Below are 15,988 nucleotides of genomic sequence, written 5' to 3' on the forward strand. Positions count from 1 at the left end.
AGCACATGCCTTCATGTTCCCAGCTTCTGCTTAGCCTGCTTGCCAGCTCTCCCTGGGAGGTTGTTTGTTATCAGGAAAACAATTATGAAGTCAGCCACGGGTCCCCTCAGTGGCCTGCATGGAGCCTGTCTCTAGGGCCCTTTCCCATGTCCAGGCATTTCATCTGCCTCCAGGTGCCTGTGACCCTGGGCCCCCTTCCCTCCACCCCTGGTGCTCACTGCCTCTTCCTCTTTGCCCTGAGGTGTATTCTTGGGGGAGCTGCGTGGAGGAAAGGATTCGTCTCCAACTCCTGTTGAGGCCATCTCAGAGGGCAGATAGAATGCCAGTCTGGAGAGTTTGACAGTTGCTTTTAGCAGAGCGGGGACACTAGGGCTCTAAATATTCTTACCACTGTGTTTTCAAGCAAGGTGTCAAGACCCTGCATCTTCACAGTGCCTTGCAGTGTGCAAAGCGCTCTCCGTGCCTCCATTGCACAACAGTGCTAGGATGTGAAAGAGGTGATGACTCTCCTCCATTTACAGATGAGGAGATGGAGGAGGAAGAGGAAGAGGTATTGTGCCCACACCAACACTCTGTCTGGTTCCAAGTCTAGTCCTGAGCCCCTTCACCTGCCAGTTGCAAGATACCCCGGGCTCCCTACCAAGCTTCCTGTGAACTGAAGCTCCATGGGGGTGCTCTCCTCCCTGCAGTGGGTTGTGCCCCGTCTGCTTCCTTTTCCATCTTTTCACCGAACCCTTAGTCCCCTGAATGGGCATCTGTGCTAGCGAGACCCCAAAATTATCTCTTCTTTTCTTTTCTTTTCTTTTCTTTTCTTTTCTTTTCTTTTCTTTTCTTTTCTTTTCTTTTCTTTTCTTTCTTTCTTTCTTTCTTTCTTTCTTTCTTTCTTTCTTTCTCTTCCTTCCTTCCTTCCTTCCTTCCTTCCTTCCTTCCTTCCTTCCTTTTTTTTTCTTAGCACAAGTGTTTAAGGAGCAGAGAAAGGTAGCTTTGAGAGGAAATGGGAATTTTTAAAAGTTGTTTAAACCTGCCAAAAGGGCAGTGGAGCCTCCAGGACTGACCAGCTAAGCCATTGGTGAGAGAAGCTTCATGTTCTTCTCTGTGTCTCTCCCCTTCCCCTTTCCCATCACATCTCTTAAGTGAGGAACAGCTACATCCTCTTCTAATCAGATCAGAGGTCACTTTGGTGAGCTTCGCAGTCCCACGTCAGCCAGTAAGGCGCCTTATTCAAATCTTCTTTATCTGACACCATAACCCAGATTCTTCCTGTCAGGGATTCCCCATAGGGCCACTTAGGGACTGCTGTGTTCTGAGATCCAGTTGTCTTGGAGACATCTTTTCTGCCCCTTCATCTGGGAACCGACTTTTTTTGGTTCTTGTGCTCAGTAGCAATTTTTTAAGGGCTCCTTTCAGTTGGTGGAAGATATTTCCAGAAAAAGACATTGCTGTGAGCCTTGGATTCTCATCACCACAGAACCTCCAAAGTCAGTCTGGTGGAGCTTTGAAAGAGAGGGGCTTAGGAAGATGACAGAACCAGCTCCTACAGAGAGTACAAGGTGATGAGACAGACCCTAAGAAGCCATTACAGGAATAGCAGATTCCAGCTCAAGGGTGACTGTGCTTTTGTGCCTGTTTCTAGCTCTTTGCCACCTTGGTAGACATTCCTGATTGATCACTATACTCTGTTCTCTTGAAACTAAGTATGACTTCAGAATCCTTCTTGTCACAATGCTCCAGGCAGCCATCCCTAAACGACATGAGTTGATATTGTCTGCCCCATCCCTCCTTTCTTTCTTCCAAAACCTGTATCTAGAGAGTTGAATTCCAGATTCCAGACAGATCTCCACAGAGCTGCTCATGGTGCCTCTCTTCGCTCCACTCACACCTACTGCCTGAGCCCTGAGCCCTGGGGTTATTTTTGGAAGCCAGAGTGTCAAAACAAGTTGGCTAGCTGTGTGCTCCCTGGTGCTGATGGGAGGTTGACAAGCTGTAGCCTGGCTTTAATTTCTCATTTTGAAGCATTAAATGTCAGGAGCTCAATTAACATTTTCATTATTGCATTTTTATTGTGCTCTTATTTAGGCTACAGATGTGTAGGAGCTAACATTCCCTTCCTGCTATTTTTAAAGAAAAAAATATCAGCCAAAATGATAAATTCTTAAATCTTTAGGGTACTCTCCTGGTTCTTGATACGTCCCCAAATACACATCAATATCAGAACATGATTTAATCATTTGTTGACTCATTCATCCATTCCATAATTATTTATTGAGTGGTTAACTACTGCATTTGGGGCACTATTCTGGGCCCTGAGGTGGGGGATGCCCATTGGGGAACCTTGGGCAACATAGGTAGACCAGAAAATCTTGATCATTTCCTCTTTTAATAAGTATAACCACTGGGTGATGATGCTCAAGGGAAGGAAAAGAAGGGGAGAGAGCATGAAGTTGTGAAGTGATGGAGGAGGCAGTAAGTGTGGCACAAGCCAGATGATTTCTCCTGCAGTGCTCGATAGCCATGATCTGCTGAGGATAGTCATTTTATTCTGGCCACCCTATGCATTTGGTTACGTGGTCGATAATATGGGGTCATTCATCTGTGTGGCACCCAAGAGACAGGTGGACATGTTTGAGTTGGATATACACTCACATGTAAACACACACACACACACACACACACACACACACACACCAGTTTTCCTTAGGCTAAAATTATCCATGAGGAGGAAGGTATCCTTAGGCTCAACTTCTCCATGCATATCTATTGTTCCACTCTTTGCCACCTTCAGAAAATGCCTATAAAGATAAATTTTAAGAGACTATTGGTAAAAGCATGAATAGTTCAAGAGATCCAAGCTCATTAATACTGGGTCTTTGAGTCTTAACCATTTAAAGATGAATTCCTATAATATTATTTACTTGTGTTCCCATATTACATTTTTTCTTCTTGCTGTGTTTTTGATATGACACCAATAAAGACACTGCACAAATCAACTCTAAACATACTTAGAAAATCGTTACCCTCTGCGACCCTTACCCTCAGTCCCAAATCTGTAAGTAATTACAAATGATGTGCTTATGTTTCAGGCAACATTGGCCCGGAGCTCTCATATACTGATATTGGTGTGTTCATCTCTTCTGATGGGGGCAACACATGGAGACAGGTAATTGGGAGAATTGGGAACAGGGAAGAGGCATTTAGGGCAAGTTCTGTCAACATCTCTTTTTCCTATAGATTCTTGGGCTCATTATGACTTTGTGGTTGCAAAAAAATATTGAAGCACCTGTCCAGTTTGGTCCATTTTCCTGACAGATGGACAGGGGGGTAAAATGGAAGTATTGGGTAAGGAATATGAAGAACTGGAATTTTCCCATTTTTTTTCCATTCTTTCATTCAGTGATAAGTATGGAACAGCCACCAGACGCTAAGTACTGTGCTAGTTTCTGGGGATACAACCGGTGAAATGGTTTCTATCGTTAATGTGCCATGGGACCTATCTGCCCAGATAGGTCCCTTTACCTTTCTGGGTCTGTTTCTTTATGTACAAGATGAATAGGTTAGGATAATAAAAACCCAAGGCTGTTGAAATCTCTGGTGATTTAAATAATATGTAGGTCCAGCCTTAAGTAAGTATGAAGCAGCTTAATAGATACATGACTACATGAAAAATTAACTCAATTGTATACACATTTGTAGCACACTGTCCAATAGAACGTTCAGCAGTGATGTAAATGTTCTGTTGTGCCATCCCAAGTGGCTACTGAACACTTGAGATGTGGCTAGTTTGACAGAAGAACTGAATTTTTTTATTTTATTTATTTTAATCAATTTAAATTTATTATTTTTTTTAAATTTTTTTTTAACATTTATTTATTTTTGAGACAGAGACAGAGCATGAACGGGGGAGGGTCAGAGAGAGAGGGAGACACAGAATCGGAAGCAGGCTCCAGGCTCTGAGCCATCAGCCCAGAGCCCGTCGCGGGGCTTGAACTCACGGACCGTGAGATCGTGACCTGAGCCGAAGTCGGTCGCTCAACCGACTGAGCCACCCAGGCGCCCCTAATCAATTTAAATTTAAATCGTCTCATGTGGCTACTGTATTGAACAACACAGATTTATACAATGTCAGCTAGGTGTCAAGTACAAACCTGAGGAGGCAGTTGAATATTTTGGGGTCCCTTTCCTCAAAGAGTTCAAAATTAAGTAGATAAAACAGCTTCATAAATAACGAACTGTAGTTTAGAGTGATTGAATTATTTTCATGGCATTTTTAGCCTGCAGAGTAAAGGGAATTGATTCTACTTGAGGAAACTGGGAAAGACTTAACAAGAAGAGTTGACATTTTAGTAAGTTTTAAAGATGAGAAGGTTTTCACCTGAGGAAGACAAAGGAAGAGCACTGAATGTCTTGACGAAGGGGAAGCCATCATCTGCAGTCTAGTTGGACAAGTTCCTGTTTGGATCCCTTAGTGAAATGTCATCACCATCACCAGCATCATCATCACCACCCCCATTGCCACCACTGTCACCACTACCACTATCAAGAGAAAAATTTACCTAGGACTAATACTTACAACCAGCTATTTTAAGTATTATAAGACATACGACAAAGAATAAGTTAAGGTTCCTACCCACAAGGCCAGAATCAGGCAGATGAGGAGAGGACACATAATTAAGAACATACCTTCAGAATATAAGATAATCACTTTTTATAATTTTTTGAATTTATTTTTAGAGAAAGTATGAGCAGGTGAGGGGCAGAGAGAGAGAGAAGGAGAGAGAGAGAATCCCACGCAGGCTCCATGCTGTAAGTGTGGACCTGACACAGGGCTTGATCCCATGAACCATGAGATCATGACCTGAATCAAAATCAAGAGTTGGACACTTAACTGATGGAGCCACCCAGGAGCCCCAAGATAAACTCTTTTAAGTGTCAAATTTGGGTGGAAACTGGAACATCAACTCTTCTGGTATATAAACTCCCAACAACAAACCATTGTCTCTCCAACTCAAGAAATAGCTCACCTGGCCAGGTGACCACCACAACATCCCTTCCTTGTGTTGTCACTACTTTGGTTTTCTTTTCTCTTTTTGTAAATAGCTAAGGATTTCAGTTTCCACTCCATTACTGTACAGGACACTTATTAGCATTGGCCAAAATGATAGAGAGGAAAGTGTAGATAATGACGTTTCTCTTTTCCCCATGGCAAGAATCTTGTACTCCTCAGCCTCACACTTAAATCCAGCATCTCCATTATGTGGATTATCACAGAGCCTACCTTTGAGCTCGGGAAAGAAAATGCTGTCATTGTAAGCCCAAAGTTCATGTTTATATATGATATATAAATGAATCACCCTGAGGTCCTTTTTGCATTAATACTACCATTAGTATGGACATTCTTATTTTCTTAAAAGACAAATGTGAGAAAGGAAACCAGTTGGGACGTTAGGTTTTCCTCCATGGTGTTCCCTAAGGCAGACCCCATTCCTCCTATTCTCTCCCTTTTAAATATGTTTAGACTCCTCACTTTTTCTACTATGTCTCACTTAACCCGGCATCCCAACCTCTCCTTCTAGGCTGTAAGAGCCACCACCAGTGGTTAAGAGCTAGAGGGATTATCCAGTTCTAGTTTCCTCTAGAAGATTTATAGGTAGGAGGTTGGTTCTCTGCTAGAGAAATGTTTTGTTTTGTTTTGTTTTTCCTGTTTCAGGTTGGAGATATGATAGATGTATATAATAGAAGCATTGAGTTGTGTGGGATTACATCTGAAGTTCTCATAGCTCAGAGCCTGGCATCATAGTAGATGCTTAGGAAATGCCTATGGATGAATGGATCACTGAATGCTTGAATGAATTAATGGATGCATGAAATGAGTAATGGACAAAAGGATGAATCAAAGAATGGATAATTCTACGTCCCTGGAAGCACTGTATTCCAATATACCTTCAGAATCTGCAAGGGCCAAACTTAGGCCTTCATCCAGCTTGCACAGAAACCTAGGAGGCAGTGTCTCAGTCTAAGAACTCAGTCATCATGTCTAGAGAAATTGTCCCATGTGTACGAGACTGTCTAGAGAAATTGTCTTTACATTCCTAGATAATTTATGAACAACACTGTAAGGGACAGACCATTTATAAATTAGCAAAAACCTGAATAGTTGAGAAAGGAGAGAACTGAGTAGTAAGTTACTCAAAATGCAAAGATGGGTAAACATTTTTAAGTCATATTTTCCTTTGGGTTTCCTAGCTGAGCATGCATCTTCTTGTCTCGTCTTCTTGTAGCACACCGTACTACACACTGGACACAGTACTAGTGGAAGGATCCCTGGAAATTCCGTTTCAGTGAACTAGGGAGAGTTATTTGCTCTCTGCAAGTCCATTTCCTTATCTATTGAGTGAGGATGATAGTCTTGCCAAACTCCCTGGTAGGGTTGTTGGAAGACTCAGAACCTAGAGGAAACAATGTATGTGAAAGACTTTGTAACAAGCCCTGTGCAAATGTGAGGCATTGCTATGATTGTTGTTGTTGTTGTTGTTCCAGATCTTTGATGAAGAGTACAATGTCTGGTTCCTAGACTGGGGTGGCGCCCTCGTGGCCATGAAACACACACCTCTGCCAGTCAGGCATTTGTGGTAAGGACAGCTCCCTACCCTATTAATAAGCTTTTTTTTTTTCCTTTTAGTGGAAAGTGTTGGGACAAGTTTTTCTGCATGACTTTGTACCCATCTACCCATTTCCTCATCCATTTATTCACCCGTCCATCCATTTAATATACATTCCATCATCTAACTCTTAGGTAGCAGTAGTAGACCAGATAATTTAGGTGGGGAGGTATGATAGAGTAGAGTGGTAGAAAGGGTGCTCAGATAAGGCAGAAAAGAGCTGGAAGGACCTGTGGGTTCAAGCAGCCAAGATTAAGAATCCAAAATACAGGATATAGAAATTGCTGCAAGAAACTTGGGTTCATGTAGCAGATACTAATTTCAGTTCTAGATAAGTTGGGTTTGAGATGTCTGTGAATATTCAAACAGAGATGATGATTATTTGTCAGATATATTCATCTGAAGGTCAGGACAGAGGTCTGGGCTGACACTCTAGACTTGGAGTCATTAGCCATTAGATGATAGGTAAAGCCATAGCAGTGGGCTCAATGGCTCAGGAGGATAGGTACAACAAGGAGAAATCAGGGATTAATATGGACATGGTTGAATATCAACATACAGAATGGGAAATAAATTATGGAACAAAGAAGAAGTAGCCAAAAAGAAAAAAAAAAGCAAAAAAAAAAAAAAACAAAAAAAAAACCAGGAGAAATGTTTTCATGGATGCTGAAGAAAGGGGTGATCAATAGCACCAAATTCTATAATTGGACCAAATTAGTTATGGAACGAAAAACAATGTAGGATTAATCAATGTAGAGTAGTAGAGGAGTTCAAACTCTGTCAGAGTAGATTCAAAAGAGAAGTGGGATTGAAAGATAGATTGTAATAGATTTATGAATGAAATGAGTGATGAATGAATGAATGGTAAGCAATGGAGTAAAATGGAGACAGTGGAGATAACTCTTCTCAGGAAGGTAGATTATGGAATGAGGTTGTGTGTATATATGCAAGACCCTCCAGTGAGGACAAAGATCTGTGAGAATATACGATGATGATGATGATGATGATGATGATGATGACGACGACAACGACGATGACTGATGCTGTTGTTTGTTCTTGCTTTTGGCAGGAGATAAATAAGTATCATGTGCATTTATATGCTGAGGGGAAAGGATTTCAGATTTCACATGCAGCAAAGTGAATATTTGAGACTGAATATTTGGGAGTAGAGGGTACTATCCAGAGTACAGTTGTTGGGGTGAACCACAAGTTGGAGGATGGACTCTGGCTTAACTCCCAGACCCTTGATTTTGGGAGACTATCCCTTTTAAAGTAAGAGTTTTACTGGGAAGTATCAGACTGTAATCAGGAAGAGGCATAGGATTCCCAGGTGCCAAATTTAGGCTTCAGCCACCTTGGAAGGACTTAAAAAGTTTTCTCTCAGTTTGTCCTTTTATTGGGTTAAACCATATTTACTTGCCATTTTTGGGGGGTGAAAATAGTCAAATACGGTCAGTTTCTTAGAGCTGAAGTTAGCATGAAGTTCAATGGTTTTACCAACTGCTATATTTTCCTATGAGATTATGAGATTAAATTTTGAAATGATACATGGAGCCATTTGTAAGGAAAAGTACTAACTGATGAATGAACGTGTAAAGGTTCCCATTGTAATTGTTTATCACCCTGTTACTACTGATTATATACTTTTTGGGTACAATCAGAAGACTGAAATTACTTATACTAATGACAGAATTTTTTGAGGAATTCTTACATTCCAGACAGCATTCTAAACCCTTTAGTAAGTTAACTAAGTTAGTTCTTGACACAACGCTAGGTATGTGGGTACTCTTTTTATCACATAATTATAATAGCATTGAAATGCAGACATAATAAATACTTTGCTCAAGGCTACACAGCTAGTACCTGGCAGCACTAGGTTGGGTCTCTGTTATGGATGCTCTTCTGTTTTAACTGAATTTTCCAGATCTTTAATGAGTGTACAGAGGCTTATCACATGGTCCTAGCCCTCTAGGAGATCATAGTCAAGATAAGGAGCTTAGACAGTCTATATGTCACCAGAAATCCAAGCAATGCCTGCTAAAGCATGCTGGCCCTGTGCGTTGTTGGGATCTTAGCGCAGGATGGAGTCCTGCCCAGTGTGTAAGGGATCTTCGTGCAGGTGGTGACAGGAGAGTTGATTTTTGAGAAAAAGATGCCAGGAGTCAGAGGACTGATGAAATCAGTCAAGGGAAGGGAAACCCCTACCAAACCCTGGGATTCAGGAAAATTGGGGAGTGTTAAGAAAATATATCTGATTGGAATCAAGAATGTGAGTAAGTTAGGGTGGGTAGGACTCATTGGAACTTAAATCCCAGGTTGAACCTGTAAGTAATCTCTTTTATTGCAAAGACCTGCCTCTTTGTGGAGGGAAGAGTTTCTCCACTGAGGATAGAGTAGGACTTCTACTCTCAGAAAGGATTACTTGACTCTTAAAATGCATTCATTTGTTTATTTGTTTTTTTCACCAAGAAAGGCAACATTTTTAGCCCCTACCAAAAAATTGCATTTATGTCTCAATAAGAGAATTGATAAATGCCCTGCAGACAGGTATAGCTGAGCAGATTTTCTCCACTTAAGTCTTGAGAGAAGGGGGGTGATAGCCCCATCTCACACTTGACCATCACCCTCCTGCTCTTTCTCCATTATGATAGGAACCTAGTACTTACTTAATGGTTGATTTCTAGACCCTTTTGCACAACAGTTTCCTTATTCTAAGGAAAAGAGGAATTTGGTGGTGGTGTTTCCTTTGGGGTACAGAAAAGGAGAGGATATTTGGCATGAACTAGAGAGTTTTGGTTTTGGTTCATCTTACCATCCTTACGTCTGACTGTTCAGTCTGTTCTGCAGTTATTTCCCACCCAAGACCTGATCACTTCCCAAAGGAGCATTTATCTGGGAATTTTTGGAGGGAAACCATGCATGCTGGGAAAATTTCTTAATATTCTTTCAGGGATACGTAAGTAGGACAAAATCATGTCTCTCAAAATCCTCAATACAAAGTTTGAGTTTTCCCTTGTTCCATGAACTATCTGTTTTTTTGTTAGAAAATGTTTTCAAAGCTCAGGAGAAAATAGCTGCATTCGCATTGAACTTCCTCTTACAGTAACAGTGGTAATACTACCTTCCATTTGCTTGCCTACTCCAAGTTACAAAGTATTTTTCAAATGAAACTTTTGAGATAGCATTTTCTCCATTTAAAGGATGTTGACACTGCTGTTTGTCATAAATGCTACAAATATTTCCCTGAACTTGGATGCCACCCATGATTTCTACTTGCTTGCCTACCTATGAATGCCAGTCTCTGAAATCATCTCTGCAATGGTTAAATACCAGCTATTGGGGTCATGTGTTAGAACACAATAAGAAATACCTTATTCAAGAATTCTCCTTTGCACTTCTCTTTCAAAGGCTAAGTGAGTATTTTGTAAGGACTTGACCATGTCATTATCATCAGTGTTCCCTTATGAAATTCTTGACTGATATTTGTCTCCTGCTTATGAACTGCAAGCTTGTGAAACACAAGCAGCTTCTTCATCACCAGTAGCTTCTAATTAAGTCACAGCTTTCAAGGTAAACAAGTAGCTCATTTTCAGTGGAAGAAAAGTTAACTAATCAGTTCATTGTTATTTTCTGTGTAGGCCTCAAACTGACATTATTTTGTACATAGATGTATATATATTCACATAGAAAAAAACAACACCAGCCTACACACTCTCACACAAGGGTATAGTGGTTCTCAAATTTAAATAATAGCTACATTGCCTTTCAGAGAAAATAGGAGTCATAATTGAAAAGCTGAGGAAACTTTAGCTAGGCTAATAAGGCATGCTGTTTCCCATAAATTGAAATGATAGGTAGCTAGATATGCATGAAGACAAAACAGCATACAAATGAACCCATCTATTTGTGACCGTGTACTCTTGGATGCATAGAGATTAGAACCTAAGTGCTATTTCAGGTAAGCCCTGCATCCAGCATTATCTTTATACCATAGATGCATTAGGGTAAAGTGAATAATGGAGCCCTATGGAATGCAGTGCTCTAATGAAAACTCAAAATAGTCAGAGCTACTAATCTGCAGGTAGATTGGGGTCCTACTGTTTGCTTGCCCTGACAAGCTGGCAGTGTCTCCTTTCAATAGGATGTTCTTGGAAACAGGAAATGAAACATCACCTGGCCTTTTTTCTTCCTTTGTTTTTCCATAAATGGCTGTGAGTGTTAGTATTTTGGTCCGAAAAACATTCACATGAAAACAACAGTTCCAACCATACATGCCTCTGAAAAGGGAAAGTACATGTGCTATTGTGAAGAACTTCCAGGTGGCTAAAATGTTACCACCTCATGTGTTTGTGACAAAATAAGATGGAACAATGTACCTCACCAAAGGGAGGACACTGATTCTCTGGGGAGGACTTCGTTGTCCTTGGAAGATATCTTCCTTTTAGTGGATCTCATCTCAGTATTATAAAGTCGTAGATGCTGGAATAAGGAAGGGTCTTAGAGAATGTGTAGCCTGGTTTCACACCTAGTGTACCAGACACCTCTTGGACACCCCAGAGGATCACCCTACTTCACCACAATACCGCAGTGCTAAGCAACTCACATACACCCAAGACAGAGATTTCCCCATCTTGTATAATGTCTTTAGCTGTTAAAAGATTGTTTTTAGGTTGAGCAGTAGTGAACCTACTATAACTAATGTCCATCATTACCTGTTCTGCTGCCCAGAGCTATACTGAATAAGTGGGATCCAGAATTGCACATAATTAAAGAATTATATAGCTGGAGAGGACCTCAAGAGATCTCTTTGTCTAACCTTCCTCAGCTCTAGAAAATGATCAGATATGCAGCTCAAGACTGATTTTATGCATTTATGCACTTATTCCTCATGCATTCATTGAGCATATACTATCTATCCAGCTTTAGTTTAAGGGCTGCGCTATAAAAATGAACAAGACAAATACTGGGGAGCTTAAATTATTGTGCAAAAATATTTGACTATTCTCTTTAAAACCATTATGAGAATGGAAATATTTTCTCTTTTATCTGTATTTTTAATTGATATTTTTATGCATCCAACTACTTATTTCTTTCACAGACATTGACCCTTTTCAGTAGTCAACAAATAGTGTTTTGTTTAACTAAAGCTTTCTTACTAAAAAAAAAAAAAAAAAAGTAAAAGACATGATAATTAATTCAGCTCTATTCTTCTTTACCCTAAGCTATCTTCAATTCATATAAACTGTTTTCAGAACAACCTGGTTTTTTTTTACCTTTAATCACATTGAATGTCAGTTTCTCTACAATGATTGTAACTAAACACAGTATTTAGGATTTAATAGAAGGATAGTTTTTTCTATTATGCATGTTAGCTATCTGTGAACACATAGTAGACTCACATAGACTCACTGTGGCTTGATTACCTCTTATAATAGCATCATTTCTAGAAAGTATGATTGACAATGACCCCAGTTGTTTTCAGCTTGAGCTTACCATTAGTTCTTCTTTTCCTTTCTCTGACTGTGGAGCTTTTTTTTTGTTTTTTCTAATTAATTCTGTTTTAAGTTGGTCCTAACTTATAAGTGACTTCTAAATCTACATTCCCAACATTGATTACTCCCCAGAAGTTTAGATCCATCCATCCAAAAGTCTCCTTGACAATGTCTCAACCTGGAAGTTCAAAAAGCACCTAAACCTTGATGTGGACCAAATAAAAACAAACAAAAAAAGCTTTGCGTCTCCTTTTCATCCCTTTTCCCCATCTCAACAGCTTAACCCTAAAAATCTGTTGTTCATGATTTATTTCCTTTGCTCAAGCAACCTGTATACATTATATTGACTCCACCTCTAAAAGTATCTTTTCCATCTCTTTCTCCATCCACTACTATAACCTTTGTCCGGGCCCCTGTTCTTACTTGGTATCTTCCAATTGTTACACTTTCCCTCAGCTCATCTCCTTGCATCCACTTTGAGTCCTGACAATCCATTCACTATAAAGAAATGAAAATTATGTTTTAAATTTAAAGCAAATTATATCTCTCTCCTTGCAGATGGAAACAAGGTCCTTCATAGTCTGTCTGGTCTTGTTTTCTGACTCTGTTTTCCTTCTATAATCTACTTTCCCACTGATCTACAGCCATTGGCAATCTTTCTGTTCTCCCTTGTGAAAGCAACTTCCTTTCACACTAGGTCTTACCTCTGGAATGGCTCTTACCTGGGTCTAATCAGCTTGTTCCTTATTATCATTCAGACCTCAGTTGAAATATAACCTCTTCAAAGAGGACTTTCTTAAACTTTCAATACAAAGTAGCTATTGTGGTCACTCTCTATCACATCACTTTGTTTTAATTGTCTTCATGACACCTATTTGTAACTCACATTTTTTATAACTCATATTTTTAATCCATTTGTCTGAATATTGTTTGTGTCCTCAAATTAGAATGTAAGTTCCACTTACACTAGGGCCTTCCCTTTCTTGTTCACCCCTAGATCCTTTAAACAGAGGCCACTGCCAGACCAGGTACAGTTAAGCATCATATATATTTATAAAGGAAGTGTATTTTATTTTGATTTTGTATCCTTGTCTTGCCATTATTTAGAGGTCAGTTGGAACTTTACACCTGTCTAAGTATTGGAGACCCTAACAATTTTCTGTTTCACCTGTGGATCTAATAAAGAATTCCCAATTCCTTTGTCTGGGCCATTAATGAGTTATTGAACTGAGTAGGGAAAAGAAGGTGCATCCCTTGGGGATACCATTCACTATAGTTACTTCAAAACATTAAAAAACCTCCCTGTAATCAAAAAAGAATAGTTCACATAAATGGCAGGCCATCCAGACCCAAATTTCTGATACCCAAGAGATTAAATTTTCTAATGTCATATTTTTTGGAGTTTGTTCAGGAGTTTTGTTTTGTTTTGTTTTGTTTTTAATAATTACCTCAGTTCACAATATTCAAGTGTTAGAAGTTCCTGATCTCATAAAGTCACCAGTATGGCACAGTCGTGACCTTCCAAGTGGTAGGCTGACCATAAATGAGAATCACGGGATCCATTCCTCACCCTGATTCTATAGGGATGTCTCCTTGCTTATGTTTATAAGCATGGTTTGTAATGGATTCTTTGGATTTTGGTTATTGTATATGCTAGCTTTCCCACATGGATTTTGGCATTTCTTAGTCTTTCTTCTGATCTCATTCTTCCATCTAATCCATGCTTCTACTCCTTCCACATGAACTCAGTTCATACAACAGGCCTTTTATTTTCCAGTTTTTCTTTTCATCTTGGGCTTGGCTTTTCCTTGGAACTTCCATCTCAGAGCTAGAAGGCTATGATGGTCCCTCCGTGTCTACTCTGTGGTGTCTCATCTACTGTACAAAGTAATAATGACTATCTTCTACCTTGTTATCAATGGCAGTGGTAGGAAGGCTCCTCCTTCCCTGGGACATTGGTAGCACCCACCATTATTTTCTCTGCTAGTGTTAATAAGTGATCTTCACTGATAAGGAAATTCAGAGAACGAGATAGGACAGAGGACTTCATCTCACTTTGGCTTCTTCCTATCAGTATAAAACCCAGTTTATCCAAAGTCACCCAAACAAATAACTAAAGAAATGCTTACTTATCTTCTAGAGCTATCGCCTAGTTAACTAGTTAGTGGCCAGGACATACTCGAAAACAACTATGATTATTTTAGGAACTGAGCAGGTCAATGGCAAGAAAGGTATGAAGTTCATTCCCAATTGTGCTTTCATCTTCGCCTTTGAAATAAGAAACTCATTTTTAAGAAAAGCAGTTCATATCTACCCAACTTTCTCTAGGTCAGCTTGGATGATTATGTAGCTTTCAGCCTATTTAAAAAAAAAAAAGTCTGAAATGACCAAATTCTTAAAAGTTAAGGAGGTATTGTTTTTTTGTTTTTTGGGATTTTTTTTTAACATTTATTTATTTTTGGGAGACGGAGTGTGAGTGGGGGAGGGGCAGAGAGAGAGGGAGACAGAATCTGAAGCAGGCTCCAGGCTCTGAGCCATCAGCACAGAGCCTGACATGGGGCTCAAACTCACGAATCATAACCATGAGATCATGACCTGAGCAGAAGTCAGACACTTAAATGACTGAGCCACCCAGGTGCCCCAAGGCAGTATTGTTAACTATCATCATCATGTTACATGTTAGATTGCCAGAACTCATTTATCTTGCATAACTGAGACTTTGAACCCATTGAGCAACATCTCATTTCTCCCTCCTGCCTCCTCACCACTAACCCTGGAAACCAGCCTGATTGTGGTAATCTTTTCATAATATATACATATATCAAAATATCACATGGCACACTTTAAATGTATATAATTTTTACATGTCAAAAATAACTCAATATTTTAGAAAAGTCAAGACAGACACAATTTGTGAACTCATAAAAACTTAAGTTTGGACTGTCTACTTTTCGTTTTTTGTGTGAATATAGACTTAGGTGTATCATAAATTCAGAAATTGGTTAAGAAAGGACAAGACAAAGAGATAGAGACAGAGACAGAGAGTCTGAGAGAGACAAAGAAGTAGATATGTAGAGAACAGGCTGAGTAGGTTGACCAGTAATGGAGAGATTCCTGCAGCCAGTACATGAATGCCAAGATAAATCATGCTTGAAAAAAGTGGATGGATTGGAAGAGTGCCATTAATCATTCCTTATTTCTTTCATTAATTTATTCATTTAACATTTATATAGTGCCAACTAGGTGCCTGTTTTTCTGCTAGGTGCTAGGAATGCAAAAATGAATAATATGGACTTTGACCTCAAAAAGCTCACAGTTCAGTGGAAAAATCAGACACGTATTTATCTAAATGTATATGAAATATCATGTAAGAAATCTTATAATAAAGATGTGTGGGTGGTGTTAGGAGAGCATTCAATTAACAAGACATACATGATCCCTGAACTCTGAAGATTATCGTTTTGAACTGGTGGATTTAAGATCCATTAAGAAGTTATCACTCAGCACTATGAGAGGAAAAGCCTACAGAGTTCCTATAGTTGAACTCAGAGAATCCTGAGTTATGGAGTCAGGGAGGAATTAAGAATCAATATGGCCAGGAGGAGGGAGCACAGGGAATAAAGCAAATAAAGCTGCTTTGGGGAAGAAGGAGGGTCAGGTACTTGACAATATCAAGAAAGGAAAAGAAGCAAGCACTCAGAATCGCCCCAGTCTCCTCCACTAGTAACCTTCTCTTTAAAGAGTTTCAGGTGCTGTGCCCACAAAGGGCCAGACCTTTCTCTTAGCACTGGACAAAAGATGGGATAGTATTGTCTAGAATGTCTTTGACACTCAGCACTC

General features: G+C 39.7%; 1 protein-coding gene across 9 annotated transcripts in view; it reads left to right on the forward strand.

Moving 5' to 3' along the window:
- Window positions 1-15,988, forward strand: part of SORCS3 (sortilin related VPS10 domain containing receptor 3) — a 590,282-nt gene that overhangs the window by 498,834 nt on the left and 75,460 nt on the right. For all 9 annotated transcript variants that reach the window (XM_042908251.1, XM_042908252.1, XM_042908255.1 and 6 more), the window contains 2 exons: window positions 3,081-3,157; window positions 6,535-6,626. In XM_042908251.1, coding sequence (XP_042764185.1) covers window positions 3,081-3,157; window positions 6,535-6,626 — 169 coding nt within the window. The remainder of the gene's footprint in view (window positions 1-3,080; window positions 3,158-6,534; window positions 6,627-15,988) is intronic.

This window comes from Panthera leo, chromosome D2 (genome assembly GCF_018350215.1).
Source record: "Panthera leo isolate Ple1 chromosome D2, P.leo_Ple1_pat1.1, whole genome shotgun sequence".
In the NCBI taxonomy this organism is placed as follows: Eukaryota; Metazoa; Chordata; class Mammalia; order Carnivora; family Felidae; genus Panthera; species Panthera leo.